Source organism: Dasypus novemcinctus, chromosome 8 (genome assembly GCF_030445035.2).
Source record: "Dasypus novemcinctus isolate mDasNov1 chromosome 8, mDasNov1.1.hap2, whole genome shotgun sequence".
Taxonomy (NCBI): domain Eukaryota; kingdom Metazoa; phylum Chordata; class Mammalia; order Cingulata; family Dasypodidae; genus Dasypus; species Dasypus novemcinctus.
Window position 1 is genome coordinate 99166345 of NC_080680.1, and position 23909 is coordinate 99190253.

At 35.5% G+C, this 23909-nt stretch overlaps 1 protein-coding gene across 3 annotated transcripts in view; it reads left to right on the plus strand.

Moving 5' to 3' along the window:
- MEGF9 (multiple EGF like domains 9) overlaps nt 1-20093 on the plus strand; it is a 141218-nt gene extending 121125 nt beyond the window's left edge. Inside the window, exons 4-7 of one of the 3 annotated variants that reach the window (XR_011649480.1) lie at nt 3160-3303; nt 13601-13870; nt 15624-16206; nt 18177-20093. Coding sequence is in view for 2 of the 3 variants with exons in the window: in XM_058302475.2 (XP_058158458.1) it covers nt 3160-3303; nt 13601-13870; nt 15624-16075 (866 nt within the window). In the remaining variant the exon portion in view is untranslated. Of the gene's footprint in view, nt 1-3159; nt 3304-13600; nt 13871-15623 lie in introns of all 3 variants that reach the window. The other 2 variants (XM_058302475.2, XM_058302476.1) reach the window with 2 other exon arrangements.
- The last annotated feature ends 3816 nt before the right edge of the window (nt 20094-23909 follow it).

The window sequence follows — 23909 nt, forward strand, 5'->3', positions numbered from 1 at the left end:
GAGTGCCTGCTTCCCATGTATAAGGTCCTGGATTCAATCCCAGTACTTCCTAAAAAAAACCAAAATGATGGAATTAGGCCCACACATGATCCAGATATTAGAGTTAGCATACAAAGATTTTAAAATCTCTAAAATAATATTTTAAGAAAATAGAGGAAAAATCAGACAAAATAGGTAAAAAGGGGAAAATTTCAACAGAGAATCGGAATCTATAAAAAAGAAACAAATGGATATTCTGTCATTGAAAAATACCACATCTGAAATTAAGAATTCATTACACCAGTTTAATAGCAGATTGTACACAAGAGAAGTCAGGATTAGTAAATTAATGTACACCTCAATAGAAATATCCAGACTTAAACACACAGAGAAAAGCACACACAGAGAAAATATAATGGAAAGAATAGAGTAGAAAAGACATGTGGGACACAGCCAAAATATTTAACATACATTTTAATCCTCTATTCTATGCTGAAACAAATTATCTTAGAAGAAACTGTATTTTTTTTTTTCATGTGGTCTGTTCCCTGCCTATTTACCAATTTTATCTTGTGCTGTATTTTTTTCCTTACTCTCTGAGATCTAGTCACACAGGCTTCTATTTCTAAAGCAAGCCACATTCCCTTGTTCCAAGGTTCTTACACATGAACTTTTATCTTCTTAGGCAGGTCATTTTAATCCACTCCTACCTCCACCTCTTTGCCTTATTAAATAATATTCTTCCTTCAGGTCTTCACTTAAAGGTCATTTCCTTAGAAAGCATTCTCTGATGCTCCAGACTAAATGGCATGTCTCCTATTGTATACTCTTATATACATTTGTATTTTTTCATTACATTTATCATAGTTTGTAGTTATATACATAGGTTTTATTTAAGCATGAGTCATGTATGGCTTGCATACTGCATCATAAGTTCCATGAAGGTGGGAACAATATTAGTTTTGTTCATTACTATATACACAAACTCTAGCACAGAAGTTGACTTATATGAGTACTCACTAAATGTTTGTTGAATAAACAAACGAATGGAAAATATACAGAGGAAAAATGAGTTTCAATCTTGGGTAATGACAGTAATATTTCTTCATGTTACTTCTCTTTAGCTTGTCATTTAGATCGTCTTAGAGAAAGCAGTGTACATTGTTGGTTCTCACTTTTAATTTTCCTTGAAGCAATGAGGCAGTCTTTACTGACAAGTAAATCCTGACCCATCATTGCTCTGAAGATGACACAATGTGGCAAAAGAAATCCTTTTTCATCTTTATGATTTCTAAAAGCATCTAGTAATGAAATAAATGAACTCCTATTGGTTTCTTTGTTTGAAAATATAAATAAATTGAACTCTAACAAGGAGTGCAAACACTTATAAAATCAGTCTTTCCATTTGTTTTCAAATGCAATTTTTTCAACAATGCTATGATACGGTTGCCCTCTGCTGGCCACTTAGTATGTGTTCACAGTCATTTTTTTCCTCCTCCCTTCTAGCCTTTTTCTATATTTGTGTTTTAGGTTGAAGTAGATTTTTAAAGTAATCTTTTTTGTGTAAAATATACTGGGAAAAAAACTTTTGGAAATCAAGTTGACACTATGTATCAGGAATTTTAAAAACACTTCTTTGATCCAGTAATTCTACTTCTGGAAATCTATTCTGAGGAAAGAATTCTGAATTTATAAAAAGCTTTATGAGGGAAGCAGATTGGCTCAACGGATAGAGCATTTCCACCTATCACATGGGAGGTCCAAGGTTCAAACCCAGGGCCTCCTGACCCATGTGATGAGCTGGCCCACGCACAATGCTGATGCATGCAAGGAGTGCCCTGCCACACAGGAGTGTCCCCCCTCCCTATGCGCAAGGAATGCACCCCATAAGGAGAGCCCCCCAGTGTGAAAAAGTGTAGCCTGCCCAGGAATGGTGCCACACACATGGAGAACTGACGCAGCAAGATGATACAACAAAAAGAGACACAGATTCCTGGTGCCGCTGAGAAGAATATAAGCAGACACAGAAGAACACACAGCAAATGGACACAGAGAGCAGACAACTGGGGGGTGGGTTGGGGGGAGGTGGGGTGAGGAAGGGGAGAGAAATTTTAAAAATAAATAAATAAATAATAAATCTTAAAAAAAAAAAAGCTTTATGTTAAAGATGCTCACCAAAGTGATAGTTATAATCCTAAAATATTAGGCAACCCAATTTCTGACAATAGGGGATTAAATAAATTATGTTATCTAGAAATATTTGATAAATACCACAGAAAGTCAAAGCTTTCCTTTATCTTTGGCAATTTACTTAACTTCTTCATCTATAAATTTAGAATAACAACATTAACTTCCTAATGGGTTATTGTGAAGATTTAGTGCTCTTAATATAGTATTAGTCTGGCCTCATAAGCAATCAAATAAATGATAACTGTTATGTTGTCATTAAAAATGTTTTTTAAATGATATATAATAACACAGAAAAGTGAAAGAGGCAGGATATAAAATGACATGTGCCATATGGTTAGACTATATAAAAAGAAAGACCTAAACACCTATCTATAAGAAAAGATTTGAAGGAAAAATATTCAAAATCTTTTATTTTTTGTATTGGAGAAGTTGTGAGTTTACAGAAAAATCATGCATAATGTACAGAATTCTCATATACCTCCCTATATTAGCACCTTGTATCAGTATATGCTTGTTACAGTTGAAAACACATTTTTATAATAGTTTTATTAACTATAGTCCATAGATTAAATTAGTGTTCACTGTGTTGTGCAGTTCCATGGATTTTTAAAAATTTTATTTTTTATCTCCCTCCCTCCCTTCCTCCTTCCTTCCCTCTCTCTCTTCTCCTTCTCACCCATCCCTCTCTTTCTCTCTCTCACTTTATCTCTTTCTTTTAATAGTTAGTCTGCTTTGGCATGTAGTGAATCAATCAAGTGCTTATTGAGCCTCTACTCATATATCCAGCCTACCCCTAGAGAGTTTACAATATAGTAGGGGACACAGAAATTACAGGCTTAGCAAGTGTAGAAATATGATGGGGTAGGAACTCAACTCTATCCAATCCCTATCACTTTTTCTTTTTCTGGTTAACTCTTAGAGTCTTTTTGTCACATTTTGAAAATTACTATGCTTCTAGACTAAATTTTTAAAATAACTTGTTTATTTCAGGTGCTTGTTTAAACTGTCAGGAAAATAGCAAAGGAGATCACTGTGAAGAATGCAAAGAAGGATTTTATCAGCGTCCTGATGCCTCTAAAGAGTGTCTTCGCTGCCCTTGTTCAGCAGTGACATCTACAGGCAGTTGCATCATAAGTAAGACCTTTCTCTAAATCTTCATTTCAGGGGAAGAAAATCAGTGAATCAGTTATCAACAGGTATAACTTGCTTTGATGAATAAAGTTCTTGATACTGTAGGTAAAGTCTAGTTATAAAAACAGCAAAGATTTTGCTTTCAAGAAATTTACGTTCCCATCCAAATACATATGTGAAATGAGACTTAAAATGTCTTAAAAGCAATATATTGAGTTAATACAGGAACTTTAAGATTGAGAAAATATTTGGGAGGCTTCTGATCACATATATTGCTAACCTATTTAAAGTAATATTCATTGGGAAGCGGACTTGGCCCATTGGTTAGGGCATCTGTCTACCACATTGGAGGTCTGCAGTTCAAACCCCTGGTCTCCTTGACCCGTGTGGAGCTGGCCCACATGCAGTGCTGATGTGTGCAAGAAGGTGCCCTGCCACACAGGGGTGTCTCTGTGTAGGGGAGCCCCACTTGCAAGGAGTGTGCCCCATAAGGAGAGCTGTCCAGTGCGAAAGAAAGTGCAGCCTGCCTAAGAATGGTGCTGCACACACGGAGAGCTGACACAGCAAGATGACGCAACAAAAAGAAACACAGATTCCTGTGCCGCTGACAACAACAGAAGTGGACAAAGAATATGCAGCAAATAGACACAGAGAACAGACAACTGGGTGGGGGCGGGGGGAGGAGGAGGAGGAGAGAGAAATAAATAAATAAATCTTTAAAAAAAACAAATAGGCTTTAAAAATAAATAAAGTAATACTCATTAGTTTGTTCTTCCTGGGTTCTCAATAAAGTTGATTAATTGTGCTTATATAGTAGTTTTATAAATATAGTTAATTCTTATTTATCCCTGATGTATTGATTATCAATTACTACAAAATCAATTACCCTGAAATTTAGTGACTTAAAATTATAAGCCTTATCTCACATAGTTACTGCTAGGTATTAGGAAGAGCTTAGTTGGATGGTTCTGATTTGGGATTTCTTTCTTTCTTTTTTTAAAATATCAGCTTTACTGAGGTTTAATTCACATACAATACAATCTACCCATTTAAAATATACAATTCAGCGGTTTTTAGTATATTCACAATGTTGTGTAATCATCACCACAATCAATTTTAGAACATTTTCATCATCCCCTCCAAAAATCCCTATGTTCATTAGCTCAAAATCCCTTTTCCCCTTACTAATATTCTAGTCCTAGGCAATCATGAATCTACTTTTTGTCTTATGGATTTGCCTATTCTGACATTCACATAAATGGAATCATACAATATGTGGCTGTTTGTGATGACTTCACTCATTTAATGTATTTGGTATAAAGTTTTCAAGGTTCATTCATATCATTCTTTTAATGGCCAAATAATATGCCATCATATGGATAGGCCACATTTTATTTATCCATACATCAACTGATGGACATTTAGATTGTTTCTACTTTTTTGCTACTATGAATAATGTTTCTATAGACATTTGTGAACAAGTTTTTATGGGGGCATATGTTTTCATTTCTCCTGGGTAAGTTCCCAGAAGTAGAATTGCTGTGTCATATGGTTATTCTATTTTTAACCTTTTGAGGAACTGCCAGGATATTTTGCAAAGTCGCTGTATTATTTTATATTCCCAATAGCGTTGTATGAGGATTCCAGATTCTCCACATCCTCCCAACACTGGTTATGATCTGTCTTTTTTATTATAGCCACCTAGTAAGTGTGAAGTAGTATCTCATGTGCTTATTGGCCAGATCCTTGCTCATTTTTAAATTGTGTTGTCTACTTGAACACTAGAATATAAGGAACTTTTATATTCTAGATAAAAATTCCTTATCACGTATAGCATATATGATTTACAAATATTTTCTCCCATTCTGTGAGTTGTCATTTACTTTATTGTTGGTCTCCTTTGCAATGCAAAAGTTTTAAATTTTTATAAAGTTCAATTTATGTTATTTTTCTTGTGTTGCTTATGTTAGCTTGGGATTTCTCATGACAGTCAAGATTTTAGCTGGGACTGCAGTCATCTGCAGGCTTTATTGCTCACACATATATTAAATAATGGAACTGGTGCTAGAATGAATTTTTCTTGATTCCTAGGCCAGTACCTCTTCCACTTAAAAAATATAAAAGGTGGTTATACAAACATAAAACCTTATTATTTATTGACTTCTGTTATTTTATATTTATGTTAGGCATATTATATCTTAATTCAGGGACTTGACTTTATATATTTTTTCTCTTTCTAAAGATTTATTTTTTATTTCTCTCCCTATGCCCTCCCTCCCCCCTCCCTGTTGTCTGCTTTCTGTGTCTATTCACTGTGTGTCCTTCTGTACTTGTCAGAGGCACTGGGAAACTGCATCTCTTTTTTGTTGCATCATCTTGTTGCGTCAGCTCTTCATGTATGCGTCACCACTCCTGGGCAGGCTGCACTTTTATTGTGCAGGGCAGCTCTCCTTACGGGGCCCACTCTTTGTGCATGGGGCTCCCCTAAATGGGGGACACCCCTGCATAGCACGGCACTCCTTGCACACCTCAGCACTGCGTATAGGCCAGCTCACTTCATGGGTCAGGAGGCCCTGGGTTTGAACCCTAGACCTCCTGTGTGGTAGGTGGATGCTCTATCAGTTGAGCCAAATCTACTGCCCTTTATATTTTAATGTAATCTCTAATGGTTACCAGAAATACCATTAAAAGAAAAAGAATATTAATCATGAAATTATTATAAACTAGACTTATTTTATGAGTGTAACAATAATAATAGAGGTTTTTCTCTTCCAAACTAGTAATTTATAAACTCTAAATGGTCTACAATTCTTATTTGCATCCTTGTTTAATGAAGTGTATTAGTCAAGGTTCTCTAGGGAAATAGAACATACAGGAGATATCTGTAAATATAATGAGATTTATTATCTCATGTGACTGTGGTGACGCATAGGTTCAAATTCCATAAGGTGCAAGCTGGGAATTCAGATGAAGGTTTTCAATGAATTCCCCCAAGAGAAGTGTCTGGCTGAAGTAGAAATGGAAATTCTCTCTTCTGACTACTGAAATCATCAGGTCTTCTTTAAAAGCCTTCAACTGTTTGAATAAGATGCCTCTCATTGTTTAATGCAATCAACTTACTGAAGATTTAAGTCTACAAAATGTCCTCACAGTAACAATCAGGCCAGAGCTTGCTTAACCAAACAACTGGATACCATTACCTGATTAAGGTGATATGTGAACCTAACCATCACATAAAGCAATCCTCAAAGTAGACTTTATTTCAGGGAAAGATGTGCTAAAATTTAAATCTGAAAGCATAATATAACCTGCATAAATGTAGTCTATTTTTCATTAATAGCACTGGTTTCATATTTAGCCTTTATTTAGTTGACTTTTAAAAAGGCATTTTAACTAATCTAATAAACACATTGGCCATTTATTATGTGCAAGCCCTATTCTAGGTGCTTTGCAGAATGAAAAGAGAAATACACCTGACTCCTACCCTCAAGGAGTTCATGCCGTAGAAAGAGAGAGGACTGTAACTGAGGGTGGAGAATGGTCAGAGTTACAAAGTACAGCTATGAGAGTTTGGAGGAGGATGCATAATTTCCTACTAGGAGATATAGCAAAGTCTTCATGGAGAAGGTGATATTTGAACTGGACCTTGAAGAGTTAGGATTTGGACATCTAGAAATGTAGCCATGTAGAGGTACCGTATATGAGATTAAAGCCAAAGACTGAACAGGATCTTTGACCAACCCAATTTGTCATTCCAAAACATGTGAACTTATACTGTGATTAGGAAGTACAAAGCTGATTCAGATATTCGGATGCTCTCAAAGCTCATAGTTTCTAGTGGAGACACTAACATACAAACAAATAAGTACAATACATTATTATGGATATATCTGCTGTGGATGTACAAAAGAGGGAAGAGTTATTCTATCTGGAGTGAGAATATTAGCAAAGGCTCTAGGGAGAAGGTAAAAAAAAAGCTGAGTCTTATTAAGCTAGGGGGCAGAGGTTATGGGAACATTACATATTTTATTCTTAGAAAAATGGTATATGCCACAGAAACAAGCAAATTTTCTTGTCTGTTATACTGTTTTTCTTGGAGGCATCTTTGAAAGTTCATTTGAAGAACTTTTCATGAGAACCAAGGCAAGTATATAATTTATGTTCTACCTGTCAGTTAACATAGCTCTTGTAAGAAAGTAAAGATGGGATATGGTCAGGTGTCCTGACAGACACGGTCTTTTAAACATCTTGGAAGTTATATAGCTAGACACTTCTATGGGATATAAATGTGACCCGGTTGCCATTGGTATAGTTTCTGAATAGATAGAGGCCCACACAGTAGCTAAAAATAATATTAAACTTTCTCCTGGAGAAGTCCTGCTACTTTCTCAAATAAGGCAACAAAAAGCTCTGGATTATACAAGCCCTGCCTAATAAAAAGAAAACAGGCCAATAAGCCAAACGCTTGATCTTAAAGCTTACATTTATCAACCTTATTTCTGTCATAATGAATAACTAATGCCTCCTGAAAATAACTTTGAAACTCAATTGTGTTCTCTCTCTAAGTCCAACTCTGCAAATAAACTCAGTACCTTCACCCACAATATGGGACATGACTCCCAAGGGATAAGCTTCCCTGTCACCAAGGGATTGTTAACATGTATTAATCAGCAATTCATTTGGAGAATGAACTTGATCTAAAGGGGCAAATACTAAATAAAATAGAGTTTGTATGGCTGAGAGATTTCAAAGTGAGGCGGGAGGTCATTCTGGAGATTACGCTTACGTAGATCTCAGCCAGATTTCACAAACTGCCATAGTATACAAAGCCTCAAACAAAAGTGCTCCTGAGGGCACTAGGGATGTCCAGGCACCATAGGCAAATCACATGGCCTCATGAAATTAATATCTCCTCAGTGGGCCTTATCTGGAAATATATGTAAATCTATTTCCCCAATATAATATAGAAAAATCCATTTATAAATTCCCTAGTCATGATTTTTCTACTCCTCTTATCAGAACCTTCAATTTTCTAATTTTCTATTTACCTGGTAAGTAGTTTTCAGAGACTAAAAGACTTTGGATTGTTCATGTGCTGGTTGAGCCCCTAGCAGACAGGCGATAAACTCTTATGCTTCAGTTCTTCAGGGCTGCCCTGGACAGCCAACTAAATGATGAAGGTGCACAAGCCCCACCCCCAAAACAAGGAGTATTGTCAACTGCAAGCAAAACAATTCCATTCCTCTGCCCCATAATATCTGTATATCTTCTCAGCCTGAAGCAATCAGAGCAGACATTGTCCCAAACCCCTCAAGATTGAGAAATGAACAAAAACTGGGGGGGTGGGGGACTGGGGGGAGGAGTGTAATCACTGACCAAAGTGTATTTATTGTTATTGTAATTATTAATTGACTAACTTGTAACATTGATACAAATAAATCTTGTGCTGAGAATTTGAATTTAAAATCTAGAGAAGCCAGACAGGAGAAGGAAGGACATTTCAGATAAAGGGATCAGTGTGAGCATAGGTAGAGAAACTGGCTTGATCAAGGAACTAGTTAGGGATGACAGGAAAAAAGTATAAGGGGGAAGAAGTAGAACATGAGGCAGGGCCTTTGAATGTAATGTATTAAAAACTAGTTGTGCTGTTCATGAGAAACATGAAAGACTTTTACAAACCTCAAATTCAACCTTTCAATCTATTCTCATCAGACATTTATTGATACTGGTTTTGTTGCTATCATGTACTGCAAAATATGGTGCCTCTTGTGAGCTCGAAGTTTCTTAAGGACAAGGCGTATGTCCTTTTATTTTGTATTTTTTCTGCATGCCATTGTTTGCTTGTGTGTTGAATTCATTCAAATTTCATCTTTTCATGCTACAAACAATGTAGGTATCATCCAGCTTAATTCCCTTAATTTAAATATGGAAAACTGAAGGCCAGGATTTAATAACTTACTTGAAACCATACTATCATTTGGGATAATAAATGTTAAGTTAAATCCTTTATCAGTTGCACAACTCTATGAATATACTAAAAATCATTGAATTGTACACGTTAAATGGGTGAATTGTAGGGTATATGAATTATATCTCAAAAATGCTGTTTTTAAAAAAGCAATAGTAGAATGGCCAAAGGAATTCATTTTTCATAAAGAACATCAGAGATGATTAATGACCACAAGTTCCATGTTGATTGTAAGTTACTCCTGCTGTAATACAGTTAGTCTGTATTTAGATAACAAAGTGATTGGTATAATTAATAAATTCTAAGAAAGGAGCTAATCTTTTTAACAGATAAATAAAATTATGATTTGTTATTTATTGTTAAAAATTGTTTGCCAGTTGATAAATTTATACTTTTGAGAATTAATGGAGAAAAATTGAGAATCTTGAATTAAAATCATATGAAGAATAAAAAACAGATCGATATGCATTTGTATTTGAGTTTCTTGAACATATGAATTGATTATAGTAAAGTGTGAGTTAGTTCGGTCAATATGTTCTCACTGCCTAAGGTAAAATTATTCAGTTAGCAGACATTTATTGAACATGTACTGTGTGTCAGGTACTATGCTATGCACTGGAGATAAAACTGGAAAAATAGTCTCTGCCTTTAAGTTGCTTATAGTTTAATGGGAGAGACAGACAAGTAATCAGGTAATTACAATTTAGTGTGATATGAGTTACAGGTAAGAATAGACTAATGCTAACCCAAATCAAGGGTATTAAAGAAAGCTTTTGTGCTTCTGAGAAAAGATGATACCTGAGCTAATTCCTAAAGATTGAATTTGCTAGGTAAAGTGGGGTTAGGGAGGCAGAAGGTGTTCCACTTCTGTGCAGAGGAAGTAGCATGTATAAAAGAAGCTCAGAGAGAAGAAATCAGGCATTTGATGTGCCTGGCATGATGGGGGTGGTATGAAATGTGAAGTTAGGGAAGAAGAGGTGGAAGAAAAGTAGGCAGGAATCAGATTATGAAGAATACTGAAAATTCTATTACATTTTCACTTATTCCTGAAGACATTAGTTTGCCGTTGACGAGTTTTCACAAGAAAAACGATATGTTCTATGTTCTGATTTACTCTGAAGTGAAAAATAAATATAGGGGTATACTAGATGAAGACTGGTGGTAAAGAGGTCTGTTAGGAAGTGGACCTAGTAAATCTAGATGAGAAATGATCAAGACCTAAACTAAGATCACTGTAGTGGGAATGGAAAGACAGAAATGAATTGGGAAGATGCAAATGAGGTAGAATTGACATGAATTGATTTCTGCTTAGAAGAGCGAGATGGAAGAAGGAAAGTTGAAAGATGATTCTCAGTATTTTGGCTTGGGCAAGTGGATAGATGTTGATACCATTTATTGAAATAGAGACACTGGAGGAGGAAAGGACTTGGAGGAATGACATTGAGCATAGTGTTGTGTATGTTAAGTTTAAAATGCTTGTGGATCTAGGTGTGAGGCAGTTAATGTATAGTTTGGAGTTTAGGGGAGAGATACAGACTAGAGATATACGTTTTGGAATTGTTAGCTATGATTATAGATGTAGACTGAACAGAGTGAGAGGAGAAGGAAACCAAGAATAGAAACCAGGGGAGTGTCAACATTTAAGAGGGGTAGGATTGAGGAAGTTTTTGTTAAAACTATATTTTATTTCTAGAATAACAGGTATAAAGGAATTGAATAAAGGTAGAAAATGGGGAACTGCTGTCAGTTAGGGACTATAATCCCTAATCAGCAGGAAGCAGCTACAGAAGAATGATCTTTGCCTTTCCATACCCCTTTAAAATTAAGAGTGTAAAACTCTCTCAGGGAAGATTTGAGGCAGGAGAGAATAAGATCCTAAGGAGGAAGAGGGCAGAAAACCTAATAAGCCTGGTAAAAGAAACTGAGGCAAAGGTCTGCTGGCTTGTATTAAGCTACTGAGTCACACAGGCAAGTTAAGAAGGGACAGCTTCCAAGTATACACCCTGCAGTTTCCAAGTACACACATCCAAAGGCTAGTTATCAGAAGGCAGCCAGCAACATCATTAGGTGGTGGGAAAGAGGGAAGAGGCAGGAGGGGCTCTAATACATGCCTCTACCCACTTTCAGTTTAACCCACCCCCCATGAACAGTGACATCATGCCTTGTGTACAGTGACCAGAGGCTAATCATGCCAGTCAACATGCCCTGCAGAGCTCTTAGACAGCAGCCAGAGCCAATCGTCACTGCACAGCAACCCCTAGCCCCCTAAGAGAATCAAATCATCCAATAGAGTTCCCTTGCTTTGTCTCAAATATGCCAATCGGCACAGATCCTGGAGTCCTGTACTCCATAAAACAGGGTACCCTAAGGCAGAACTTCACATTTTCTCCCTTGAAAATACCTGTCCCCATGATTTGGGAGATACTTCTGTTCTCTTGCTCTAACCCCCAATAAACCTTCTGCTTGTTTAATTTAAAAAAAAAGAAAGAAAGAAAATAGGGAGCTGATGCTAAATTTGTGCAGAATTTTTAATCAGGTTGATTGCAAATGTTTGGAAATGGATAAAGATGATGGTAGCACATTATTATGAGTATAATTAACAGTGCTGAATTATGTGTGTGCTGTGGTTGAAAGGGGAAGTTTAGGGTTGTATATGTCTCTAGAATGAAAACTAGAGGTTCAAACATGGGACTATATAACACAAGTACCTGGTTGCAGATGATAAGTCTGGTTAATAGTACAAATACAAGAATGTTCTTCAGACATCTTGGCGGAGAGTCGCTGTGGTTTCCTGCTTCAACAGGGCTTGAACAGAACCTGATGCTCGCTCCTGTTGGCCAGCCACTCTGAGCAGGCCTCTGCCAGCACCATGAAGCCGACTCTGCCTCTCCTCAACTATCCCAGTGACGACCACGTCCCCTTTGCAGGTGTGCCAGAATTACAACCAGGATTCAGAGGCCATCATCAACAACCAGATCAACCTTGAGCTCTATGCCTCTTATATTTACCAGTCCATGTCTTATTACTTTGATAGTATTGGGGCTTGGAAGAACTTTGCCAAATATTTTCTTCATCAATCTCATGAGGAGAGGGAACATGCTGAGAAATATATGAAGCTACAGAACCAAGGAGATGACCTGAATCTTCCTTCAAGGTATCAAGAATCCAGAACGAGACAAGTGGGAGAGAAAGCTGAATGCAATGGATTGTGCATTACATTTGGAAGAAAGGGTGAAACAGTCACTAATGGAACTGTACAAACTGGCCATTAACAAAAACGATACCCCCTTGTGTGACTTCACTGATACCCATTACCTGAATAAGCAGGTCCGTCAAAGAATTGAGTGACTATGTAGCCATCTTGCACAAGATGGGAACCCAGATTCTGATTTGGTAGGGTATCTGTTTGACAAGCACACTCTGGGAAACAGTGATAAGGAGAGCTAAGCCTTATGCTGGCTTCCCCAGAGTCATGGGGTAACTTTCGTGGTCACCAAGGCAGTGCATGCACGTTGGGTTTAACCTTTCCTATAAGTTGTATCAATATCCACCAAGTTCTTTCATTTGTACCATTCCTTCAAATAAAGTAATTTGGTACCACCACCCCCCAAAGAATATTCTTTCAAATGTATGTCACTATTACAGGTGTTAATAATAGGGTTTGCCTTTTCTATAAGTTGTATCAATATGTATGTTTTTTCAAATGTATGTTGGTATTATAAGTTAATAATACAGTGGTATATGGGGAAAAATAGAATAATGTGAACTGTGGACTATAGTTATAAGTAATATCTTAATATTCTTTCATCAGTTAAAACAAAGGTATCACACCAATGATAAGTGTCAATAATGGGGGGGGGTTAGAAGGTGTATAGGGTTTTTATTTTTGGAATAATGAGTATGTTCTAAAATTGATTTTGGTAAGGAATGCCCAACTCTGTGATATTACTGAGAACCATTGATGGTACACTTTGAATGGATTGTATGGTATGTGAATATATCTCAATAAAACTGCTTTTTAAAAATAAAACTATATTTTACCTAATTATTAAAAGGAAGGAATAAAAGAATTGTAAGAGTGCTAATCCATAACAATTATTCAGATCTTTATGTAAGCATATCTTTCCCTCCCTGCTTGAATATGTTCTCTAGATGGCCCCACGATTCACAATGAAATGGGGTGGTAGTGACTAAGGTATAGATTATTAGTTTGATTCCATATGTCTCTTAAACTTGAGATAGTGGGGAGGTTTTTTTGAACATTAGTAGTAATTTTGCATTTTTTAGTGTAATATGGGACCATACTAAATTATATTGTTCTGTCTCTTTTAGAATTGGGTGAGTCAGAACCTAACTGTGTCCAGTGTAAAGATGGTTACACAGGCCAGAACTGCAATAAATGTGAAAATGGCTATTACAATTCTGACAGCATCTGTATAAAGTGCCAGTGTCATGGCCACGTGGATCCAGTTAAAACTCCAAAGATTTGCAAGCCTGAGAGTGGTGAGTGCATCAACTGCCTCCATAACACCACAGGATTTTGGTGTGAGAACTGCCTAGAAGGTTATGTTCGAAACCTCAAGGAAAATTGCATCAGAAAAGGTAACACTTCACCTAAGGTTGTAAATTTAATGTCTAATACTAGTGGTGAAAATCTCAGGACAACTATCTTTAGCTTTGTAAAACCTTCCAATCCCATCAGAGGAGTTTTCTGGAAATAGATTTTGATAGGATTCTTTCTATTCCTGCTGCTCTCCTGACACTCCAAAGTCAAGTCAAGAAATTTGAGAACCAAGACAAAGTCATTGTAATTTTCTCATATTTTCTCTCCATCTATTTTTATTTTTGTGTTAATAATTTAAAAGACCTATCATTTCTTTTATCCTTTGCTTCATATATTCTCATTACTTCCAGTGATCATCAAAGGTCTTCCCAAAGAGGGACCTATAATCTGGTTAGAAGTTTTAGCTGAGAACCTAGAGTTCATTTTAGAATCTGTCCTAAAATTAGGCCTAAGTTTTGCCATGTATAATGGAGGAAATAATAATATTCATTCTGTTTTTTAAAAGAAAAAGTTATTTAGATGTCATGTTTCTTACAGGCAAGTTAGATAAAGGTTTAGATAAAAATTAGTAACAATTATAAATTCAGGATGACTTAGGGATATTCAGAGTTTACTAGGTTGTAGAGAGATTAGACAGATCATGTTCTTCTATAAACCACATTGATATCCTAACAGATGCTGACTATTGTACTGATGGACTCTTCATCTGTGGCAAGTGTCATCTTTCTCCATTTTCTTGATACCCTTATGTGATCAAGCCTAAAAGACAGACTGAATTCTATCACTAGCTTAGAGATGCTGTCATTCAGTTCTCTTTCCTATCTGGGAGACATACGTTGTCCATACTTAGTATTAGGACTGTATTCATTTTTCTCATTAGTTATTTAATAATATAAACATGCCCCTTTTTAGGCTAGGTTGATGTAACTGACCATGGTGCTGAATTATAATAATAGTAATCATTTTATTAAGTTCCTATTATGTGCCAGGGACTGTAAACATTAAAATGTGATATTTGTATATTATATGATCTCATTTAATCCCTCCCCAAAATTTCTGCAAAGTAGCTATTATTATTCCCATTTTACAGATGAGGAACCTCAGGTTTAAACGGATATACTTATCTAAAGTCATATAGTTCTATTTGATTGCAAAGCCTTTGATCTTTCCATAAACTATGCTGCTATTAGAGGTACGAAGCATAGTACTTTAATTATAGAATAGCTATAATCTACATGAAAGACAAATTACTACACATGGAGTTAAAGGAAAGCTGTTTTCTCACATGCTGATATCCACTTTGGACATTTGAATTGTGTTTTTCAGGTAGTAGTTTTTCCAATTTTGTTTTCAACTCCTTTGAGGAGATTTTTCCCTTTGTGAAATTCTATCAGATATGTTGGGCTTATTAGTTCAAATAATTACCATCTATCTCTGTTACTTTTAGCCAACAGATTTAGAACTCAAAAGTGATATTTACTCACTTTGTAGGAATTTGTACTAATCTGTCCACGAGTAAAGAAGAGTGGAAAACTCTAACATTGGAATTTTCCCTTAGTTTTAATATAGACATTATACATTTTGGAGAACAGTCATGGTTATAATAATATAGATTTCTAGACTCTGATTCTTATCACGATTTTTACAAAATTATTTTTAAGTTGCATTACCTTAAAGGCGAGTATCATGTCAACATCCCACATCACCTTCCACTCCCATGTGCATTTTTTATTGTTTCTCAGAACTAGATAATTTTGTCTTTTACATTTCATTCTCTGTTTTTATTTTCAGAAGTTATTGTTCCAACATCTGAAGGTACTACCATTTTGGTTTCCAATGCCTCTTTGACCACATCAGTGCCCACCCCTGTTATAAATAACACATTTACCCCCACAACCCTAAAGACTATCTTTTCAATAAGTTCTTCTGAAAACAGTACTTCAGCTTTAGCTGATGTATCATGGACCCAATTTAACATTATCATTTTGACAGTCATCATCATTGTGGTGGTGTTGCTGATGGGATTTGTGGGGGCTGTATATATGTATCGGGAGTACCAAAACCGGAAACTGAATGCTCCCTTTTGGACCATCGAGCTGAAAGAAGACAATATCAGTTTCAGCAGCTACCACGACAGCATTCCCAATGCAGATGTGTCGGGATTGTTGGAAGATGATGGTAATGAAGTGGCTCCCAATGGTCAGCTGACCCTGACAACACCCATACATAACTACAAAGCCTAAGGAGCTAGAACTATTTTCCTGCATTGTTAAACCACATTGCTTATTAAGACAGCATCAAACCCTAGGCCAGACAAAGTCTGTGCAGCGCTTGCTGAGGAAGCAAAGGCAAACAGTGCATCTGAAATTTTCAGGTACAATTTGTAATGCACTTAACCTGTTACTTCTAGTTTTTCAGTGAAGATCTGAAGCATTCACTGTCATTAGGAATTGAAGTATATTTTTGTATCAAACCATGTGGGAGTATAGAAAGGCCAAACCCCATAGTGCTGTCCAAATCCACTTTGACCTCTAAATAGACTACTAGGGGTAAGTGTTCACCAAACCACTTGTAATAGGATGATGGATATGGAGAGGAGAAAGACTGCTGGAAGACTTCATCTCCATGCTTGAAATACATTTTTTTAAAGACATGTTGGGGAAGATGTTCAGTTTACTGTATTAAAAGACATCATTGAAGAAAAGCTGATTTTGAAACAATTTTGATTGTTTCTAGAATAGGGGTAGAAAAGTCCCTAGAAGATCTTTAAAAGGGGCTTGGTTTTTCTTTCCAGGATTCTTGCTCAATGGTAGAATTAAAGCACAGGATAAGCTTCAAATGGTAAAGAGAAAATGAAGGCAGCATCTGGGAGCAGGAAACCAATGGTCTGCCTCAGAATCTCAGTGAAAATGATCTATTATCTAAAAATAAGGAATATTCCTGTCTCTAGAGAATAAGGTGTACATAGTTTATGTAGGATATCTGGTCAACATTGTATTTGTATCTATTTGTAAAAAAAAAACATGTCATATTTTATCATCTAGAATTTATCTGTACAGCAGTTAATAGCATTGTAAAAAGAAAATATGGGGATTGGTTAAATACTGTAAAATAGATGGCAATATTGCTAGAGCTGGGACTCTGGTGAGCATCTGTCATTTTTGTTCCCTTTTTGGACATTGCTGAAATTTATAAGAGACTGAATGTTTCTAATCTTTCTTCCCTTTCTCAATCTAAAAGAGTTATATCCCCTTTGACTTACAATGAATATAGATTGAAGCAATAGATTTTGAAGTTAATGATTGTTAAGCTGAGACAAGGCTGCTGCACTCCTCAAACTACTCACCTAATTAAACACTAGCCACCCTGTATAAGATTTCTCCTTTACATAGATTAATATAAAACATACCCTCATTCAAAAATATTTACTTTTAAATATAAAAGATAGTCTTCCAAAGGAATTAGAAATATTTTAATTCCAAAGAAAAGAAGAGCCATCATATCATTTGGAATTCCAGTTTTTATGCCTGTGAAATATTTATATTACTGTTTTCCCCTTCCAAAAAACCTCCTACATTTGAACTTTTGCCATGAGGTATGTTCTATCACTTGGTAGTGCTACAGTTTTCCCTTCCTCCTCTTGTTCAGTTAGAGGGTAGTTCTGTTAGGTAGGTGTGTGTAGTTAGTCCTTGCTTTTCAATGTAATTTTCCCCTAGACGACATGTACCCATCTGTTATATTGACAGATTAAGGATTAACCTAGCCAGAAAGGTGGCCAGAAGTCTACTACACATATTTATTGGGAGGAACAGCAAACTGTGTAATGGTTTTGTTTTTGTTTTTGTTTTTAAAGCAAAGATGATCTATTGGATTAGGCTTAGGAAATCCAAGTTCACATCTTTGCTTAACTTCACCAGAGAGAAACATGGAATTCGATCATAACACTCTAGGAGACTCCTAAATTTTTCTCAGGGTTTGGAGATGATACTTTGGAGGATGTACAGACAGATAATCTACTTCTGGTAGCCTAGGGTGCTCCATATATTTGGCCATTGTCCACAAAGGTGGGAATTTACATTCTATTACATTAAAATTATTTAACATTTGTTAAATAATTTGTGTAGCCCTTTGCAGTTTGCAAAGCACTTTTCTATATATGTGTCCTTTTTCCTTACCATAACCTCTTGAGAAAATAATTATTGTCCCTATTTTATAGACGAGGAGACTGAGGTTCAGAGGAGTTAAATATTTTGCTCAAGGTTGCACAATGTGTGTCATTATTAGGCTTGGAATCATGACTTCTAACTCCAAAGCACATGCTTTTTCCACTCTGCCCTACTGCAGAAATTGTCTCATCATGGACACAAGGCTGGAAGGAAAAGTCCCATCTATGGATGTTTCTAATTTTTGTAAGTACAAGGAGCTGTGTATGTATGAAGAACTTTATGGAATGAACATAGGATGATTACTGTCTGAAACCAGAGTTAATGATAAGAAAACAATACTTCCCATCTGTGCTTCATTAAAGTAAACTAATCCCACCAACAGAAAGAGAGAAATTGCTTTCCTCAATGGCTGCTATGTATGCCTGTACAAGTTGTGCACTGACCAAGTCCAAGGAATTCTGTAAAGTGGCAGACCAGCCTTCCTCCCAACAGCCCCTAGGTCATGTTCTTAATTTCCCTCAATGGAAAAAAAAAGGGTCATACTTTTTAAAAATGTGCTTTATTATCCCCAGCCTTTTTGCTTATGGAAATAGTTCTGCTTTATAATAGAAGTCAGTCATCAAGTGATCTATCACTGAAAGTAGACTGGGAAACTAGTGTGGAATGCTGTACAAAATATTCATTCCCTTAAAGTCATGATCCCCATAAACTATAATGTCCAGCAGTAGGATCCATCAGTCCTTTAGAAAGTGTACTATTGGAAGAATTTTTGTCTAAGGTTTAGCAATGCATTTATCTTTATTAATTCAGTTTAGTAGCCTGTGTATTTCTGATAGATGCCTTAGGTAATGTTAAATATGTCTTGGTTCCTCCTTACTTTCCCCTCCTTCACTCTATCTTCTACCTACCAGAGCCCTTCTGTTAATGGCGTTTCTCCAGTCATAAAGAAAGATGGTAATAAAAACTAATATTAATTGATATTAAGGTCCTATGGACTAATGTTTTTCTCTTCCCTGGGATATATGGATTTTAAGATATGGGAAGAGAGAGATTTTTTTGGACAGGATTTATAGAACCTTCAAATTATGAGTTTACTCTCTAGGCCAAATATTTCCAGGAAAATTGACCATTAAAGCAATACTCAGTGACCTACTAGTTCATTTAGGTCAGCTGAGTGCCTTCAGGACATTTAACCCTTCTCTTGCTGTTTTAGAGGCAGAGAGCTAAAGTAACAGTACTTCTCTTGGCAACTTCAGTTGGAACTGGGTTATTAGATCATTCACCTTGGTCTGGTATAGAAGAAAAGGGCCTTTTTGTAGAACATGTGGTGAATGTACCATAATTTATAATGAGCATCCCTGGTTCTTATATTTTGGAGTATACAGGTAGGAGTTGAATTTATACATCTCAAGGAAAGCTCTGACTTCTCTATTCAGAGAAGTAAAAAGCAACCCAGAATAGCCTGTTAGAGCAAAGAAAGCATTTCTGGCTTCATCCACAAAGAATTTTTGATCTGTTGTGATCTTGACAGTAAGAGTTTAGGAACTAAAATGAGTTCGTTTTGTGCAAGAAAGTAATGGAAGGTTAATGCCAGTTTTCTCTTTAATCCTGACCCAATAACATGCAAAGGTGAACAGCATGAAGAACACACTGACTCATCTGAAGAAGTCAAATAATGTCAAGTGGACTAAAGGTTGTGGATCATTAAAATGTCAGTGTTTGAAAGATGCTTTTTCAAAGGCATTTGGGAATCCTTCTTACTTGTTATTTACGTGTATGCAATAATTGCGACAGCACCCTAGAATGTGAGCCCAGGGCTTCTTGTCTCTTTAAAGTCAAATTTTAATGCTAGGCACAAGCACTCTGTAATACTTTAAATTTCAGCCCAAGCAATTGGGAATGTTTCTGAAACATTAAACTTGTATTTATGTCACAAAAAATTCTAACACAAATTTTAAAAACATGTCTCATACATATGTGGTACTAGGCTTCATGATGTATTTCTAAATTTGTGTGTGATTTGAATATATGAAAGAATTTATACAAGAGTGTTATTTAAAATTATTAAAAAATAAATGTATATAATTTGTACCTATTGTAGATTCATTGTCTTATTTTTTATGTGGTCAAGGTAATTAGAATTCTTTTAATATATGTCAAAGAGCATTTATTTTAAACCCACTTCATGAAAATCTTTGAACCCTGTATTTATTTATTTATTTATTTATTTATATTTTTCAACAGGAGACCCCAGGGATCAAACCCAGGTCTTCCCATATGGTAGGCAGAGGCCTTATCACTTGAGCCACATCAGCTTCCCGGAACCCTATTCCGACCATGCTTTATTGACCATGCTTTTGAGTTGAGACCATGCTTTTGAGTTGAGAAAAAATAACATAAAGAAGATCCCCCTTCTTAAAAATATTGTATGTATATATAAATATATACATATGTATTCTTGTTTATGCTTTTACCTGTCCCCCATGACAGCAATTGGAATTTCAATGAATATTTTGTAAAGAAAACTTGTTCCCTTTGGATTTCTTTTTCACATATGTAAAGAATTCATTTTGTAGTAGAAATCTGGAGGTAACCATGTTCTATATTTTTATTAGGTAATCCCTAATGAGAGTTCATCTTTTTATTATTTTAAGGTACTCTTGAAGATCCTCTATTTTGAAAAGCTAAATGGTGTTTATTGGGATCCAAGGAGTACTTTGAAAAAGAAGAAAAAATAAGCCAGGCATTTTGTTCTGTGTGTGCTGAGATTGTTATAAATTTGAATTGGTTATTCAACTTCAGTTTGTTGATATTTACATTTTAAAATCTTATTTTTCCTTTCTTTTCTAGTCACATAAGAAAATAGGTTTTATTACTTTATAATCACACCTAATATTTTTATATCATGTGTTTTTACAATGTGTATGAATTGAGTATTATTTTAAGGAACCAGTATAACCCTGGGAGAAATCTAACACTAAACAAATAAACTTAAGAGGGAAGTAAATATATACACAAACTTACCACATGAGAGGAAATATTGTCAAAAACATCATTTTTATATATTTAAACTCTTTTATTTTTTAAAGCTAATGTAACATTTTAATGAAAAATTTTTATTGTCTTTTTTAAAAAAGATACATAGATCACACAAAATGTTACATTAAAAAATATAAGAGGTTCCCATATACCCCAGTCCCCACCCTCACCCCTACTCCTCCCACATCAACAACCTCTTTCATCAGTGCAGCACATTCATTGCATTTGGTGAATACATTTTGAAGCACTGCTACACTGCATGGATTATAGTTAACATTGCAGTTTACACTCTTCCCAGTCCATTCAGTGGGTTATGGCAGGATATATAATGTTCTGCATCTGTCCCTGCAATATAATTCAGGACAACTCCAAGTTCCAAAAATGCCCCCTTATCACACCACTTCTTCCCTCTCCCTGCCCTCCACAACTCCCGTGGCCACTTTCTCCATACCAATGATACAATTTCTTACATTGCTATGTATTTAAACTTTTGATTAAAGTTTACCAAGGAAAGGATGTGTATTAGTTTGCATTATCAAAATTGATTGTATTCATTTTTCATTGGATTATAAAGTGCATGCAGTCCTTAAAAATGAATACTTGTTAATTTATGTCTTCCTTAGTAGGCTCTGTATTCCTTGAAGTAGGAACCTTTATTCTTCTGTCTCTTATTCTCTGTATCTTAGTGCTGGTATGTTTTGGGTGCTTAGTTAATGGCAATTTAAAAGAAAAGTTACTTGACAGATGTAAGAATTGGTATGTGAACTTATTTGGGGATAATATTGTAAAAATTATATTCAGTGGGTAGGACAATATTTCTTATTCGAGAGAGGGGTCAATGTATGGGCTTCAGAGAATCTGAGAAATTCTTGAAATTAGATGCAGTTTTGTTTGTGAAAGCAATTGGATGTTTTTTTCTGGAGAGAAGGTCCATACCTTTAATCATATTCTCAAAAGGATCAGTGATCCCCAAAGAATTAGAAACTACTTTTATGGGGGTTAGTTTGCATGTTAGTTTGCAAATTTCAGCAATAAAACCCCTCCTACTGAATGTAAATTGGTACAGCCTTGATTTTAAAAATTCACTACTGAAATCCTTCATGAGGAAGTGATATAAAAAACAGAGCCTTCTGTGCAAAAATATTTTTTTCAGCATTGTATATAAAGTTAAAAAAAAAAAAAAGGAAACAAACTCTAATAGATCAGCAATAAGGATGTGGTTTAGTGTATAAATTTATTGGGATAACATGCAGTCCTTAAAAATGATTAGGAAGAGTTATTAAAAACAGAATAAATCAAAGTTAATTGAAGATAGATTACCAGGGGTCAGGATGGAGATAGAGAATGGGAAGTTAGGGCTTCAAATGTACAGGGTTCCTATTTGGAATGATGGAAATGTTTTGGTAATGGGTGATGGTGATGGTAACACAACATTGTGAACACAATTAACAGCACTGAAATATGTATCTGAATATGATTAAAAGGAGTAATACTAGATTGTATATATGGTAACAAATTTTTTTTAAAGAAATCCATGTAACTATACTACAAAGTGAATCCTGTGTTAACCCATGGACTTTAATTAAGAGTACAAATATAAAAATGTGCTATAATCAATTGTAACATGCATCCCACACCAATATAGGGTGTTGGTGATGGGGTGGTATATGGGAGTTGTTCTGTAAATCCACAACTTATCTAATAAAGAAATTAAAATAAATAAGACAAGCCAGGTTAAAAAAAAGTTAAGTAAAGAAAAATAAGATATTTTGAAGGTGTGCAGTTCTACTCCTGGTATATAGTCTAAAGAAATTCTTATGCATATACACCAGGAGTAACAATTCAAAATCTTTATTGTAGCATTATTTGTTATAGCAAAATTACTGGAGACACTCCAAATGTCTGTCAGTAAAAGAATGAATAAATTATGGTCTATCCAAATATATAGGACAGAATTTTATATACTAGTGGAAATGAATGTATTAATGCTACATACATCTGTATGGATGAATCTCAGAAATCTAATATAAAGCAAAACAGCAAGTCAGAATACATACAGTATTATTTTTTTTATTTAAGGGTCAAAATGGGAAATGGAATAATATATTATTTAGAAATATATATAAATGTGGGAAAACTGTAGAGAAAAATAAGGGAATGATTAATACAGAAGTAGGATCATTTGGAAGTATAAGGGGATGCACAGGTAACTTCAGAAGTATTGGTAATGTTTTATTAAATGGTGTGATAGTACAAGGGTTTTCATTTTATTATTTTTAAAAATAGTATATGTATGTATGAATTTATTCTGCAATATATATGTAACATTTTATAGCAAAAATTTTAATAGGATATAATTGGTGGATATAACATGATTCCCCAATCTGATGAAAAACGTATTAAAAAATTTGGAAGGAAACATACCATAAAATGGTGATTTCTGTACTAAGATAAAAATAAAATAATTCACCACAATTTATTTTGTAGTGGTAAAAAAGAATAAATTCATCAAGAGGGTATAACAATACTGAATGTTTATCTGCCTTATAACAGAGTTTTACAATACCTTAAGCAAAAACTGACGGTACTGAAAAGAGAAATAATCAAAACCACAATTATAATTGGTGATTGCAACTCCTCTCTTAAAAACCAATAGAACAGGGAAGTGGACTTGGCCCAGTGGACAGGGGGTCTGCCTACCACATGGGAGGTCCAAGGTTCAAACCCCAGGCCTCCTTGACCTGTGTGGAATTGGCCCATGCACAATGCTGATGCGTGCAAGGAGTGGCCTGCCATGCAGGGGTGTCCCCCACATAGGGGAGCCCCATGCGCAAGGAGTGTGCCCCGTAAGGAGAGCTGCCCAGTGCGAAAG